Here is a 15,411-nt window from a genome sequence, read left to right on the forward strand (position 1 = left end):
TACAGCCAGTGATCTGTTCTGCATTTGTCAGTTTAAACTTGTTTTTAGCCTGGATTATGACTGTAACTTCTTCATCTTTCTGTAATATTCATCATACAATCTGCGCACTGAGCTGTGATTGGTCAGTAGGCGGTTGATGCTCCGGAGCAGGTTAGGTGTTCAGCATCAGTTACCATGGCGATCAACCCCGGTAGGAAGTGAACCACCGTCGTAGGACTAAAAAACCCTGAAGGGTTAAACCCTGAAGTTACCTCGCTCACCCCAAATCCTGCTTCGTAGTACAGGCCTCTGGACAATGCCTGAAGCACAACCGTGGCAAGAAGTCAGATAAAAGACAAGTGGGAGCAGTTAACAGCAAGCTGTGGGTGTCTCATCTTCTCGCTGCGCTCTCGCCTGCTTTTAAAGGCTCAATTGATTTTTCTTTTTTATGTGCAGGGCCGAACAAAGAACCCAAACAGATGTAGTTTCAGTTACATGACAGGCAGATTAAACGGCAGGAAGTACCTGCTCATGGCTTGCTGCTCACGGCTTGCTGCTCCCAAATGAAAGCAAGTGATGGAAGTGCAATGAAACCGGTAAAATCTCTTGTCCAGTTTGATAAATTGTAATTTGATCTACTTGGGTGCAGTAAGGCATAAAACAAACTTCTCCCCTCTAGTCTAAATGTTTTTTTTCTGTTCTACTTGACAAAACAAAATGGGTTGCAAGCATCGAGTGCACGTACCACATTGATTAATGACAACCGTTTGTAGACAGATGCAAGTACAGACATTAATGAGCTACGCGTCAGATCACATTAGCTGCGGGGCTGCGACGCAAGGCCATGTCATTCATATGCAATAAAGATTGCCTTACAAGTGTTAATTCCTGCGGTGTGACCCATATTTCCTTCCTGTGGAGGGTTATGCAACCTCACTAGAAGTGTTTAATATAAGATGGAGCACAGGAAGGAAATGATATCTATGCGTTAATGAACAGTAACATGACAAGACGCCTATGTCAATTCTTATACACCAATGCTTCCACCATCAATATTTCAAGGCCGTTGTTTATATTTTGAAACTAGACTTTAATTATAATGATTTATGGATGGGTTATAGAAATTATATTTTACATGTGCTTTATGTCTCTGCATTATTTTACCTGCTCTGTACCCTAGATTATAATAATACCATTTATACGGGCATAAAAAACATAAAATGCCCTCACCAAATAAAAGTCAACTCAAGACATAAAAAGTCATACTTTAAAAAAAAAAATACCATGGTACAGCATGTCGAAATTAGTCATGGTATAGTATGGCAAAAAAAGTCATACTATACTATGGCCTTTTTTGGCATACTATAATTTGACTTTTTTCGACATATTATACTATCACTTTTTTCTAAATACTATACCGTGACTTTTTCGAAATAATATACTATGACTTTTTTAAACATACCATACTATGACTTTTTTCCATAAAATGTATCGACATTCTATACTACGACTTTTTTCAAGAAATTTTTCGACATACTATACTATGACTTTTTTAAACATACTATCCTGACTTTTTTTTACATAAAATGTATCGACATATTATACTGACTTTTTTTCATAAAAAATTATCGACATACTATCCTATGACTTTTTTTCATGAAATTTATCGACACGTTATACTACGACTTTTTTTCATATAATTTTTTTTTTCAAGAAATTTTCCGACAAACTATACTATGACTTTTTAATGACTTTTTTAAACATACTATACTATGACTTTTTTTCATGAAATTTTTCGACATATTATACTACAACTTTTTTCATAACATTTTTCGATATACTATACTACGACTTTTTTCAAGAAATTTTTCGACATACTACACTGAATTTTTTATGACATTTTTCGACATACTATACTAAGACTTTTTTCGTGACTTTTTTCGACATACTCCTGTAAGGTTTTGAGATGGTGGACCCTTACAACTAGTACGAAAACCAGCAGGACTGAGGTGTACAGCGAGCGTAGTGGAAAAGTAAGCAGCAACAGACCAGTCAGGATTTTTTGAGAGCTCAGGTTTTTACTTGTGACTATAGACAAGTTACAAAAATCACAAAACTCTCACCAGGGGTTAGCAGGCAGATGGAAAACAAAACTGGGTAATACATGTGATACTCAAACTAACTCCCCCTCTCTCACACACACACCACTGCTTTTCCCACCTGGCATATATACCTGTGGTCCATACCAACAGTGAAAGGGACATACCCACTCCCACAATCAATTTAATTTAATGTAAAATATAGCCTTAATATTTACATATACAACGTTCAAATGAATATTACATAATACAAATTAAATAATATGCATGATAAATGGAATAAATATCAAATGAAGGCCAATATACCAAACAAACTCCTCCACCCCACTCCCCTCTCTCTTCTCTGGCACTTGGTTGTTTTGAAATCTAATTGAAATCAGCTGGAGACCTGTGGCTGAAGTTTCAGGTGTGCTCCCTGAAAACACTCCCCCAGAAGATGGCCTCAAAGAGAGAGTTCCTAGAAAAGTTCCAAAAATAAAAGCACAACATGTAAACCTGAACTTCCTGTAGTAGTCTGTTTTCTTGAACTTAACACAGTCAATTCACGTGTGTGTGTTTTTCCATCTTAGTGAGGGGGATGGTTTGCAGCTCCCTCACAACTATACTATGACTTTTTTCACGTCGTTTATCAACAAACTATACTATGACTTTTCCATGATTTTTTTCGACACACTGTACTATGACTTTTTAATAACTTTTTTCGACAGACTATACTATGACTTTATAGTATAGTCTGTCAAAAAAAGTCATAGTACAGTATGTTGAAAAAAGTTATTAAAAAGTCAAAAATATAGTATATCGAAAAAAGTCATAAAAAAGTCATAGTATTGTATATCGAAATAAGTCATACTATAGAATGTCAAAAAAAGTAAAAAAAAAAACTCATTGCAAAGAATGTAGAAAAAAAACTCATTTTATAGAATGTCGAAAAAGTCATAAAAAAGTAAAAAATATAGTTTATCAAAAAAAGTCATAAAAAGTCATAGAATAGCATGTCGAAAAAAGTCATAAAAAAGTCAAAGAAAAGTCATAGTGTGGTAAGTCGAAAAAAGTCGAAAAAAGCCATAAAATCATAGTATAGTATGCCAAAAAAGTCAGTATAGCATTTCCAAAAAGTATAAAAAAAAACTCAGCGTGTGTGAAGTAGGTTATGCAATTTTTTTTTTTAAAAAAGTCATACTATATAGTATGTCGAAAAAAGTAATGAAAAAAGTCATAGTATATTATGATAAAAAAAAAGTCATAAAAAGGCCAATGAATAGTACACCAAAGTCTCTCCTTTCATTGAAGATTTATGGTACTATACTATGATATTTTTTATGGCATTTTTATGGCATATTATACAATGACTTTTTATGACATTTTTTATGACATTGTTATGGTATACTATACAATGACTTTTTGCATGATATCTTGGCATACTATACTTACTGAAACAACAATAGTATCAAGAAAATATTTTTCTTTACTGGTGTTTCCTAACTCTGAGTTCCTCCAGCATCCTCTGTTTGTCTTAGATCTCGTCTCGGAGGCGTCTGAGCTGCTTCTGATTAGCTCCCCTGTGGTTCTCCAGCTGCTCCTCCATTGTTCTCTGGAGGACAGACACCCAAAAAAAAAATGACAGACACACAGTCATGTCAAAACAAAATCATGTAATTTGACTGTTGCAGTTTCCAGCTGTGTACAGACGGTAGAGTTTTTCAGGTCCACCACCCCTCACCTTGATGTCCTCGTCTCCACCCAGTCTGCTGCTCCTCCACCAACACCTCATATCTTCTCTCTGGGAACCCACAAAGAAGACAAATGAGCTCCTTAAAAGGGCTGTAATGTCAGCTTCAGGTATTCTGAACTTCTGGACATCAGAGACAATGATATTCTCGGGAATTATAAATCACATTGAAGCTTAATGAAGCTAGGGAGGCCACTGAAATTAAAATATTTTGTACGCTTTCAATATTCAACAACATTAAACACAACACAGCTGGTAATGAGAAAAAGTATCATAGAGCTTCAGCACAGAGAAGATGCTCTCTCAGTTGGTCTTTATAACGTTCCTCTTCTTCCCAGATGTCATCCACTGAGGCTGCATATCTAAAAATGTGACAGATAAAAGCACATGCAACACAACTGACAGTTAAAGTAAAAACCATACAACAATAGTATATTAATTTATAGTTATATAATTAGCATTAACACTGGACTTCATATGACAAGATTTTACTTATCTGCGTTAAAAGGAGTTGTTATTGTTGTTGTTGAAGCCTTCTGAGGGCAATATATATATCCCATGATGCATTAGGTTGAGTCTGTTGATGAATCAGAGGCTGTGTTGCAGACTCGGCATGTGTGCATAACAGTGCTGATCTCAAAGGCCAAGCACAATGGACTAACATGACACTCACCCCATCCTAGAATCATGTAGATCTGTGCTGTTTGGGCAGCAACCAAAATAGTAGAATATTATGAGTGTAATAAATAATGTGTAGATTATCCTTTGCACCCAGAGCATACTGAGCAAATAACATATATATAATTGTTATTCTCTCAATTTTTCACTTTTTATTTGTCTTCTGTAATGTAAATAGTTTTTGATCTGTGTTGGCTCCAGTGTTTATTTTTTTCCCCCCCTGATCAGCAAGGACTAGAAGAACAAATATCTTATATATCAAATAAACCAAATTCTTGTTCACTATTCTGTTATGTGTGACTTGATTAAATATCTGAGATTCAATTTCCATTTTTGTTTTTCTTTTGTATTTATGGTGATATAACCATTTATACATTCATGTGACATAACTCTAGCATATATATATATATTCTGATAGCATTGAAAAGAAGAGATGTATTGTGTTGAGGTTATACATGTATTATTACAAAAGGAGGGCTGGTAGACCAAAAATAGGAAAAATGGCTTAGATCTCAGAGGGTTTTAAAACCAACATGAAGTGTTTTAGTACGGAGTCAGTCTTGCCTGAGATATAAATAAAGGTATGGACATTGGAATGGTGTTTGCATCTTATTAAATTATTTATTATTATTATTTATTCACTTTACAGCAGAATTTTGCAAACAACTTTTCACCATTTATTTTCCAAAGGTTTTTGCAATGCATGCTTTTTCCATCTGTCTTTTTGTGAATTATGTCTGCTTTTTATAATTTATCAATTTAACACCTGTAATTTGCAGGTGATCAGTGTAAATAACACCTGCCTTTTTTACCAGTCTGTGTTAAAGACGCTTGAGCAGGTGAATACGACCCTTTGGCTTTCCATTGGCAAGCTTCACGGTGCTCTCACTCCTCTCCCATTACAACATTATCGCCTTGTTTTGTCCTCTTCTTGGTTCCTCTTCTTGGTTTGTTTTTATCTGTGTACCTGAGACTGTAAGAGTGTAGCAACGAACATGGTATAAAGACACGCAGAGGCATCATGTAAAATTAATTTGGCTTTATTGCTCGCACTGTGCACAGTGTAGATGTTTTCAGAAAGTTCTGTTACAGTGACACCTTGTGGTTGCAGTGCATCACTGCAACTCTGCCTACCAATTTCGCTTCGGCCATGCCACGAGGAGACGTCCGGTGTGTAATTTATTAATACCTCTCCATCCGCGTTTCACCCAACAGCAAGCACATACACTCTGCTCAGTAGCTCCTGTAACTGTAAACCTCTGTCCCCCCTCTGGCATGGCCTTCAGGCTGTTACCGTCCCCGTGTGGTAGAGACGGATACTGTCGAGTTCTGGATATACATGGAGACATACAAAGGGACAGACTAATAATTTCAAAACTCAGAGATGGTGCAAAATAATGCAGATTCATTCATTTGGGTGGAGACACTCATACAGCAATTTCGAAAAAATAATTATACATGTCAATCAAATTAATCTATCGGTCAGGGGTCTATTAACTAATAATAAAAAGGTTACATGTATGGGCTGGATGATAAGGCCAAAAACCTATAACATGATGAATTCATATTTACCTATGTTTTTTTAATACAGCAGTGCATGATGTTTCTTTTCTCCTGTAGGCCCACTTCTGATATCTTTGTCCTGGTTTATTCCAGTATGACCAGTTAAACACCCTGTGAACTGGACTTTGAGCTCAACTTCCAGTCATTGCTGTAGCTATTCTTAGTTTATTTGTAATTCATGATGTTGATAGTAAGTCAGTAAATTCGATTTATGGTCCAGCCCCATAAACATTTATTTTATTTATATAAAAAAAAGTCATAAGTGTGAAACAGAAAGGCTTGCCAGATCAGAAAGGAGAAAGATAGTTCTTTGCCTTGTTGTAACTGCAGAAGTGCGAAGCAAACTATAAACCGAAGAGTAAGACCTTGTCCTCGTCCTACAGTGGCTTGGACAAACTCCGTGACAATCTGGTAATAAAGACATGTTGGTAAGACCAGTCTACATCCGTCCTCCATTCTTCATATCCATTCATCCTTCATAGCTCCACACAAGCTTCCTCACCCATACCTGGAGCACGACGCCCTCCTGTGTCTGTACTGGTGCAGCTGTCTGCCTGTCCCTCTTGGCCAAATAAATAGAAAAACACAGAGAAAGACAGACAGGGAGGGGGGTATGGGGGGGGAGAGAAACCGGATGTATGTTTTGGTTTTGATGGCAAGCGGGATCTTCTTTCCCAGGTTACGACGTTAGTGTTGTTTCCGTTGGGGCCGGCGATTCCGTGGCGTTCGTGGAGGCCGCTTCCGTGGGGACTGTGGGGTCGGCGGCGGGCTCGGACGCAGGCGCTGCTGTGACTGTGACCGAGGCTGTATGAGCGGCGGTGGCGTTGGACAGGAAGTGGGCCACTCCCTGAGGGAAGTTAGGAGGCAGCTGGGAGGGCAGCATGGTGGGTAGAAGGGGTAAGGGGGCCAGACCTGGGAGGTTGAGGGGTGGGAGCCCCAGAGGGACTGAAGAAAAACAAAACAAGAGAGATGTTGTTGTAATTTTTGCTAGAAATAATCTTTAAAATGAACCTCACAAACCCACGCTACACACTCATACCGAAAGCAATAATTGGACATTAAATAAAATGGTCTCTATGGTAGCTATAAAATAATTAGCATAATATTCCTGCAGACACCAAAAACTCTGAGTCTCTGAAGGAAACGGAGGCGCTGATGGCTTCTCACACAGACAGCATGAGTGTACCAGCTAAGCTCTCTATCAATGTGGACCCCTAAATATTTGTAAGACGTGACCTGATGTGACCTGGACATGTGTGGCAACTGAACTATGATCTCCAATTGATCTGGGATCTAACACAATTTATTCAGTTTTGCGTACATTGATGTACAAATGATGGTCAGCGCTCCAGTCCACGAAGCAGTCATATACTGTAGTATATAATCTGAACGCAGACTGTATTACTATATTCAGAGTATAAGTAGTGTAATTTACAGTCTGAAGTCATACCAAAGAGACCATATACTCTTACTTAGTCTAAACATATATGCTCTAAATCCCAGTTCATATACTCATACTATTACGTATAAACTTTATAGTGAGGTTGATGTACCATATTAACCAGTTTGTATATCAGCGACTGTTACAGCTACTCTAGAGACAGACATATCCAGTTGCAGGACAGGTCAAATTCAAATTTCAAAAACTTAAATGAAGTGAAAATCTGTTTGCAATGATTGATGGCTTTTTTAAATTGCTGTGCTTTATTTACCTGTACCTGGTGGTAATGTGCCCGCTAGTGACATGGCACTGAGGTCTGGGAGTGGCAGGTTGAGGTTGGCCAAGTTGGGGAGCGGAGGTAAGCCAGCTGGGAGGGGCAACAGACCTACAACCATTCACACACACACAATGATCATGAGGGTGTGCTATCATTATTCATTAATTACGGACAGTACACTCATGCTACTTTACTGTCAGTGAAGCCGCTTTGGAAAACAAAATTAGAGTGAAAAAGGAGTGACACACTTTACTTGGATGGCTTTTTATGGGAGCCAACAAGATACATTGAAGAAGAGGACAGTTGACAGTTTATGTGGCAATAAAAACAATAACCTAAATAAACACAGAGAAAGGTTGATAGTAGTTGGATAGGAACTCACACACTAGCTGTGTTTAGTTTCTTGAAGTGCTTGAATTTAACATTAATACAGTTTACTGGTAGTCACGGCTTGTCCCTAAGAAAACAAGTCTGTGTACTGTGTACATAAATTAAGACTTCATATAGCCTAATGCAGTTCAGGCAGACCTTTCTCTTTTTTTCTGGAAGGGTGTCTACACCCCCACATAAATCTGTAAAGAAAGAGCTGTAATGCCTCTGCCACCCACTGGCATTTCTAAATGTTTGATGCTGAAAGCTCGCTGACTCAGCAGACTGACGACGTGTGTTTTGAATGAGTACGTTTGAGAAATCACCCACCTGGTAGCGTGGTGGCGGGGTTGAAGCCAGTGGTGGCAGGATTCAGTGGAGTGAGTGGGCCTAGGGCGGGGTTGGTGGAGGAGGGGAGCAGAGGGACTGTGGGCAAACCTGGAGGGGAGGGCGACACAAATAACCCATTAAATAAAAATATATGGAGTAAATACACAATGACTGTGAGAGCGAGACAGCTTTTCCTAGGGATGACTCGATACCAGAAATTTAGTCGTCGATACCAACACCAGTGAAATTCCACGATTCTCAATACCATAACAAAAAAAAGTAAAACATAGTACCCATGTACTTCAACATCCACTCCTTTATTACCATTTGCACACTGGGATTTTGTTAGAAAGTTAATCAGGTCATAATTCCCTCCCTATTATCTATCTTTTATTGCTGTGTAAAACATCTTCTTCAAACAACTGGATTTATTCAAGTTTCTCGCCAAAAACTACATTTTACTAAATTAGAATTTACCTTCACCCAATTCTCATTTTTACTGAAAAGAGCCTGAATGCATCATAATGCAATGGCACCTCCCGTGTTGAAATCAGCATGATGAGAGCTAGTTAACATTAGCTGTTAGCAGCCGGTAAGCAGCACAGTCCTGCACGGAGCTAACAGCCAACTTAACTAGCTGTCGTCCTGCCGATTTCAACACAGATTTGATGTTTGCAATTTAGCATTATCAGGGAAAAAATAGGGTGTCAGTAGTGAGTTACATTTTCTATCGTCGGGACAACTGGACGCTGTTCGTCGCTGTAGAAAAACTAGTACCATCACGTTTTCAGAATTTTGGCATGACTTGGTACTGAAGTATGGGTTTTCGTGAGATCCCTAGTTTTTCCAAATCACAAATATCCCTGTCATATAACGAGATTAATGTGTTGGAGTAAATGGATGTGAGTGTGAAAGAACAGAAATACCTGTCTGCAGCTCCCTGGGCATGGTGGGCGGGGCTTTGCTGATTGACAGGCCTGACAGTGCATCTTCAAGGCCAGTGGGGACAGCAGGTACAGTAGAAGGAGGGGTCACTGCTGAGAGCTGGACCTGAAGGAGTTAAAGAGAAAACGCAGAGGTGGTAGAGACAAAGATGCTGCTGTTAAACAGATAAGGTCACATTCATCCAAACGTGCAGTTAACTGTAATGAGCCACATTGCTCTCTGTCCTCCTGTCTGCTTTGCTGCATACGTAATGAGGCAACTTGCATTTATAGTGTGTGTGGACACAAAACTTCCTAATCTTTTCAAAGTCATGCACACACACACACACACACACACACACACACACACACATGCAGACACATACTGAAGAATAAAGTTTTGGCTGATGTGATATCGCACAAGAGACCATAGCTCTCAGGGATACACAGTGAACAGTGGGGGAGTGTAGTGGGTGACATTTCAGGGCAATACACAATGTACTTACACAAATGGTGATTTCTTAGTCATCACATTCATATTCAAAAGCTTTGCTTTCAGCATGTTTCTGGCGTAATGTTGTATCATAAAGAAATAAATTGAATATGTATAGTGTGTGTATGTGTGTGTCCTGACCTCAGTGAATCCATCCTTCAACGGACTGACAGGCTCACTGGGAGAGTTTCCAGGGAAGCTGATCTTCTTGCCCTCCTCAAAAGGCCTGGTGGGAATCCTGTGGAGGTATCCATAGCCAATCCCACATCCAAGGCTGGAAAAGGGAGGAAAAACAAGCTCAACTGACAAACCTAAAAGATGTCATTCAAACACATTAGCCTGGTTCCAGACCACCGAATAACTGTCCATATCTCTGAGCTTTTCAGCAATTTAAATAGGCCTGGTGGTGCACATATTGATGGATGTCTCCCCCGGGTGTGTTGGGCAATCAGAACTTTGTGGGCGGGATTAAAATGGGGATGTCACTCATGTTCCTGGGCTATAAAGCAGAAAAATAAAACTACATCCATGAAGAATAGTGACAGAAAAATAGCCACAAAAATGGCAACGAGCACAGACGAAACGGACATAGCTGCACAGTTTGTTGTAAGTCGACTTACAGAAAGAACAACTCTTAATTTTAAACCTGCAATAATAACCTATATGACCACTTGAGGGCAGCGGAGACAAGTTCTTAACACAATATTGACATATTGATGCATTTCCTTCCTCATAAAACATTTTTGAGTATTTTGAATCCATCATTGTTTATTTGCAGTTTTCTTCTTCACTGCCTTTGCTGGTGTATTGATCCGCATCTTGGCATGTTACTGCCACATTGATCAGTGGAATAGTGTGGAACCTTTGTCAGGAATGTGTTTCATGTCACTTTGATGTGTGCAGGCGTCCTAATGCTTGTGCACATGATAAACAAAACAGGGGCCCACTCATACAAAAACAACTCCATAGCTCCATAGTCAGAAACTCCACAGAGAACCTTTAAGTTGATGCGGCGAACGTGTTGGCAAAAAGTTGCATATTAAACATATGGCAGTTACATTATCATTAATTTGGGGTCATGTCATGAATGTCAGTCCAATATTCACTCTCCTTTTAGCTTTGTTTTTGGTCTCTACCAATTCCTGTGGAAAATATCTGGCTCTTTGGCTCCTAAATGCTCCACTATGTTCACCAGATAGTCGCTAACTGTGCCCATTGCCTTTTTGATGCTGACCAGGTAGGGTATAGTGGATTTGTTATCTCAGTACCTGTACAATGACAATAAAGTTGAATAGAATCTAATCCTTTAGAGTTTTTACACTGAAAACAGCTTCCTGCTTCTGCCTAAAACAAGTGAGAGTGAACCAAAAGAGTAAAGTTGCAGGCCAGACAGCTAAACAATGAGCCAAAACTCCCTATAAAGTCACGTAAAGCCGAGTGGAACTGCAGATTCGGGTGATAAGCAACCCCTATTCACATTGCATAATGTTTTCACACAGACGTCATTTGATTTTATCATTATAAAAATATTTATTATAGCTGCTTTATATCAACATATTAAGTCGATCATCATGGAAAACGTTAAGGGAACTGCTCGTAGCAACCGCTGCCACAGCTTCCATGCCAGTGTCTGGTACATGGATATGTCACTCACAACTGATTACTTGAAACAAAACAAAAGTCTGTGTTACCTGCCCTCTCCTCCCCAGGCACTGTTAGGTGTGATGATCACTTCTCTGCAGTTGTCAGTGTCTGTGTTGTACACATAGAGCTTCAGTCCTTTCCCTTCATGGCTTTCTATCAGAGAAAACAGGTCCTCTGACTGCAGATAAAGTCACAGAGAGGTGGAGAAGGTGGATAAAATTAGAAGACACACACAATCACAATCACTATCATTATCAGGTGGAGAATGTGCAGGAGTGACAGCTGCAAGGACCTAAAGTGCTGATAAACTACCTCATTCATAACAGTGTCGGCTCCAATGATGTAGTCAGTGTGCGGCCGCAAGCCGGCGAGGGCTGCTGGGGAATTAGGCTCTACTTCCTGTTAAAGAGAGAGGGGGGGAGAATAAGTAAACATTGTACCACATTAAACAATACAATGCAGACTAGAATTTGGGGTTACTTACCAGTACATGCCAAACATTCTCATTGGCCCCCTCAAAGCTGCAGAAACGAATGGAGACGCCGAGCAAGCCCTGGCCCCCCCACAGGTTGCTGGGCGTGACTGTAGACTCCCGCAGCTCCAGGGTCTTTGAGGAGTAAACCAGCATCTTAACTGGTTTCTCCACACTGGCTTTCAGCAAGTCTTTTAAGGTGTCATTGTCCTTGTTCTGTAGAAAAGAGAAGGAAGAAGAGCAGAGAAGCAACCATGAAACACGCAGTCCCTTATGGCTTATATTTGGTCCTGCTAGATAGAGTTGCTAGATTTTCCTTACCAGTCTGGTGTTGTTGATGGAGACGATAAAGTCAAAGAAAGGCTCCAGTCCTGCTCGGTGTCCTGGCGAGTTCTCCTGAACCTGCACAAAAATGAGAGGAAAACCTGAGCTGCTGCTTGACTGCAAAGATTGTAGGTCAACCCCTTGAGAAACTCAATGAATCAGCCTATCATAATAACATCTTAAGGCTGGCTAACACCATCGTCTCTGACCCCAACCATGTTTTGAACAGTGAATATGAATTGTTACCATCAAATCTGAGATTCAGGGTTCCACAATTTAATAAGGTTAGACTGAAGAAGCACTCTTTTGTACACCAGTCAATCCTAAAACTAAATATGGAGCCTAATCCCAGATCAAATGTACGTTGAAGAGCCCTGAATATCGTCTTCTGTGATTGTAATGTTTAAATGTATGTATCCTTGTTTCTTGTCTTTGTCCTTTCTGTGATGTTGCAAATGGAGCTGCTGTGATGCAAAACAAATTTCAGACCTGTCTGACAGTAAAGTATTATCATATCGTAATCTTGTCGCTTTATGCATTTAATTGAATGTATTGTTCATAAAGAGCATCCGAGACACTCTGCACACACACAGCATAACAGGTTGGACCTGAGCTAATCAACACAGGAGAGGGCTGGGTCTTCAGAGGCTTCAAATAAGCTATACTTGTGTTCATCTTAGCTTCTAACGTTATCACGTAACGTTTCTAATAATTCACGTCTGGATGATGGAATAGGACATCAACTGTCCAGTGTTAGCTTGATACTAGAGCTGTCTTAGTCCAAATATAGCAAAACAAGGGAGAAGAAGCAGCAACAGAAGCAGCTTGGCAGCTGTCATTCAGTGCAGCTAGCCAGCGTTAGCTACATAGCTAGCTTTGGCTACATAGCTAGCTTTGGCTACATAGCTAGCTTTGGCTACATAGCTAGCTCCAACAGTGTAGTGATGGTTAGCTTCTTAATAAACATAATTTAATTAATTAACATTCAGGCATGAACAGAAAACATAACAAGAAACTATATACGGTTCTGACACAACTCAAAAACACACAACATCTTTTTTTCTGGCATTGTGTTGGTGTTTTCCAAACGGACAGCTAACATGCTAACATGCTAACAGCTAGCAGCTAGCAGCTAGCAGCTATCAGCTAGCAGCTATCAGCTAGCAGCTAGCAGCTATCAGCTAACAGCTAACAGCTAAAAGCTAAGAGCTAGCAGCTAAAAGCTAACAGCTAACAGCTAGCAGCTAACAGCTAGCAGCTAACAACTAGCAGCTAACAGCTAGCAGCTAGCAGCTAACAACTAGCAGCTAACAGCTAGCAGCTAACAGTTAAAAGCTAACAGCTAACAGCTAGCAGCTAAGAGCTAGCAGCTAAGAGCTAGCAGCTAACAGTTAGCAGCTAACAACTAGCAGCTAACAGCTAAAAGCTAAGAGCTAGCAGCTAACAGCTAAAAGCTAACAGCTAGCAGCTAGCAGCTAACAGCTAAAAGCTAAGAGCAGGCTAATAGAAGCTAATAGAAGCTAACAGAAGCTAATAGAAGCTAATAGCAGCTAACAGCTAGCAGCTAGCAGCTAACAGCAGGCTAACAGAAGCTAATAGAAGCTAATAGAAGCTAATAGCAGCTAATAGCAGCTGTATAACTCACCCGGAGGACGTGGTAGCCCTCTGAGCCTCCTCCTGGTATCTCCACACTCTGCGCTCCTCCCATGGTTCACCTCTGTGTAGGGTTTACTGTGAGCTTGTTGTCCAGCAGCAGCAGATGATGAGAGACCTGAACTCTTCCACTCACACACTCACCGGGTACACGTCGCCACACGGCTAGCTGGCTGCTGCGCATGCGCCGTTACGTGGCAGGAAGTAACGCCTTTTAGAAACGTTTGCAATTTAAATAAAAGATTTATTTTTAATTCAAAGAGCTCATTAAAAAAATCAAAGTGTAGAGTCAACACAAAAGGAAGAATAAAACACAAGGGTTGTATTTACAAATTATTTCAGACAGGTTTTTAATATTTTTATAAGATAAGATATTCCTTTATTAGTGGGGACATGTGCACAGTGTGTGTACAGCGGCAAAGGGGATAGTGCAAAAACAAGATGCATCAGCTAACACAGTAAAAAAAAAAGAGCTAAACAAAGTGTAACAAAATATGAACCATTTAAATAGAAGGAAGTATAAAAAAATAGGAGCAGTATATACAGTATTGACAATAAACAGACTATTAACAAAATTGCACAAGTGGAAAATGATATTGCACAGTGAGAATGAAATGAAATTCCACCTGAAAATATCAGGTTATTGTCAGTGTTTTGGTGTGTAAGTGGTCTACTGGGAGCTGTTGGTTGTGGAGTCTGACAGCTGCAGGAAGGAAGGACCTACACAGCGCTCCTTCACACACTTTGGGTGGAGCAGCCTGTCGCTGAAGGAGCTCTTTAGTGCTGAGATGGTGTCCTGCATGGGGTGGGAGTCGTTCTTCATCATGGATGACATCTTAGCCATCATCCTCCTGTCTCCCACCACCTCCACTGTGTCCAGGGGGCATTCCAGGACAGAGCTGGCCTTCCTGATTACTCTGTTTAGTCTCTTCCTCTCTGCAGCCGAGATGCTGCTGCCCCAGCAGACCAGCAGACCAGCAGACCCCTATAGCCTAATTTTGACAGAATTATTGTGAACACACCCCAGTTCTCCTATCACCATTCACTCTACTTGAACAGTCTATTCTTAAACCACTATGATTTATAAATTTATATCACAATTGAAGTTATAAACTAACATTATGCCACATTAGAACACCAGACAAATCTGCAAACTCTCAGTCTGTAGCCCAGCTTACCTTTGGTTATTTTCCTCCGGTCTGAGAAATCTTGCAGATGTCATAAGGAGCACCGGAGGACACAGAGGAATGTGATCTTTTTCAGATTACCTGTCTCATGCACTACTGTCAGGTTAGTGACCGTTGTATAAAATTAACTTTTTTTAATCATATTAAGCATGACTGTGCAGACAGAGAGTCGCCATCAGAGGGCGGTGGCACTACATCACATCCTCATTGCTGATCTCACTGTAGAGATCTTGAGCTTCACTCCATAACC

The 15,411-nt window shown here is 40.0% G+C and overlaps 1 protein-coding gene and 1 long non-coding RNA gene across 3 annotated transcripts; both read right to left on the minus strand.

Moving 5' to 3' along the window:
- Positions 1-2,405: 2,405 nt before the first annotated feature.
- On the minus strand, positions 2,406-4,246 carry LOC119498777. Its single transcript, XR_005209184.1, has 3 exons — positions 3,799-4,246; positions 3,548-3,669; positions 2,406-2,535 (listed from the first exon to the last, which is right to left on the minus strand). It is a non-coding gene; the product is annotated as an uncharacterized LOC119498777 (long non-coding RNA).
- A 1,263-nt stretch (positions 4,247-5,509) lies between these two features.
- On the minus strand, positions 5,510-14,161 carry LOC119498776 (Golgi reassembly-stacking protein 2-like). Of its 2 annotated transcripts, none has more exons than XM_037787830.1 (10): positions 13,967-14,161; positions 12,319-12,399; positions 12,010-12,213; positions 11,838-11,924; positions 11,573-11,703; positions 10,023-10,155; positions 9,392-9,515; positions 8,466-8,573; positions 7,767-7,874; positions 5,510-6,993 (listed from the first exon to the last, which is right to left on the minus strand). In XM_037787830.1, the coding sequence occupies exons 1-10, from the start codon at positions 14,027-14,029 to the stop codon at positions 6,728-6,730; spliced, it is 1,305 nt and encodes a 434-aa protein (XP_037643758.1). In that variant the 5' UTR covers positions 14,030-14,161; the 3' UTR covers positions 5,510-6,727. The 2 variants fall into 2 exon arrangements, with proteins under 2 accessions (XP_037643758.1, XP_037643757.1); XM_037787829.1 differs by having other exon boundaries at positions 7,761-7,874; positions 13,967-14,160.
- Between the last annotated feature and the right edge of the window lie 1,250 nt (positions 14,162-15,411).

The sequence above is a fragment of the Sebastes umbrosus genome, chromosome 12 (assembly GCF_015220745.1).
Source record: "Sebastes umbrosus isolate fSebUmb1 chromosome 12, fSebUmb1.pri, whole genome shotgun sequence".
In the NCBI taxonomy this organism is placed as follows: domain Eukaryota; kingdom Metazoa; phylum Chordata; class Actinopteri; order Perciformes; family Sebastidae; genus Sebastes; species Sebastes umbrosus.

Bases quoted from the DNA above. Each gene is read 5' to 3' on its own strand.
- LOC119498776 (XM_037787829.1), bottom strand. From the start codon at position 14,029: ATGGGAGGAGCGCAGAGTGTGGAGATACCAGGAGGAGGCTCAGAGGGC. The intron at 11,704-11,837 runs GTAGTTTATCAG...CTTTATCTGCAG, and splicing joins CCGACACTGTTATGAATGAG to TCAGAGGACCTGTTTTCTCT. The intron at 8,574-9,391 runs GTATTTCTGTTC...CCTCCCCTCCAG, and splicing joins GCCCAGGGAGCTGCAGACAG to GTTTGCCCACAGTCCCTCTG.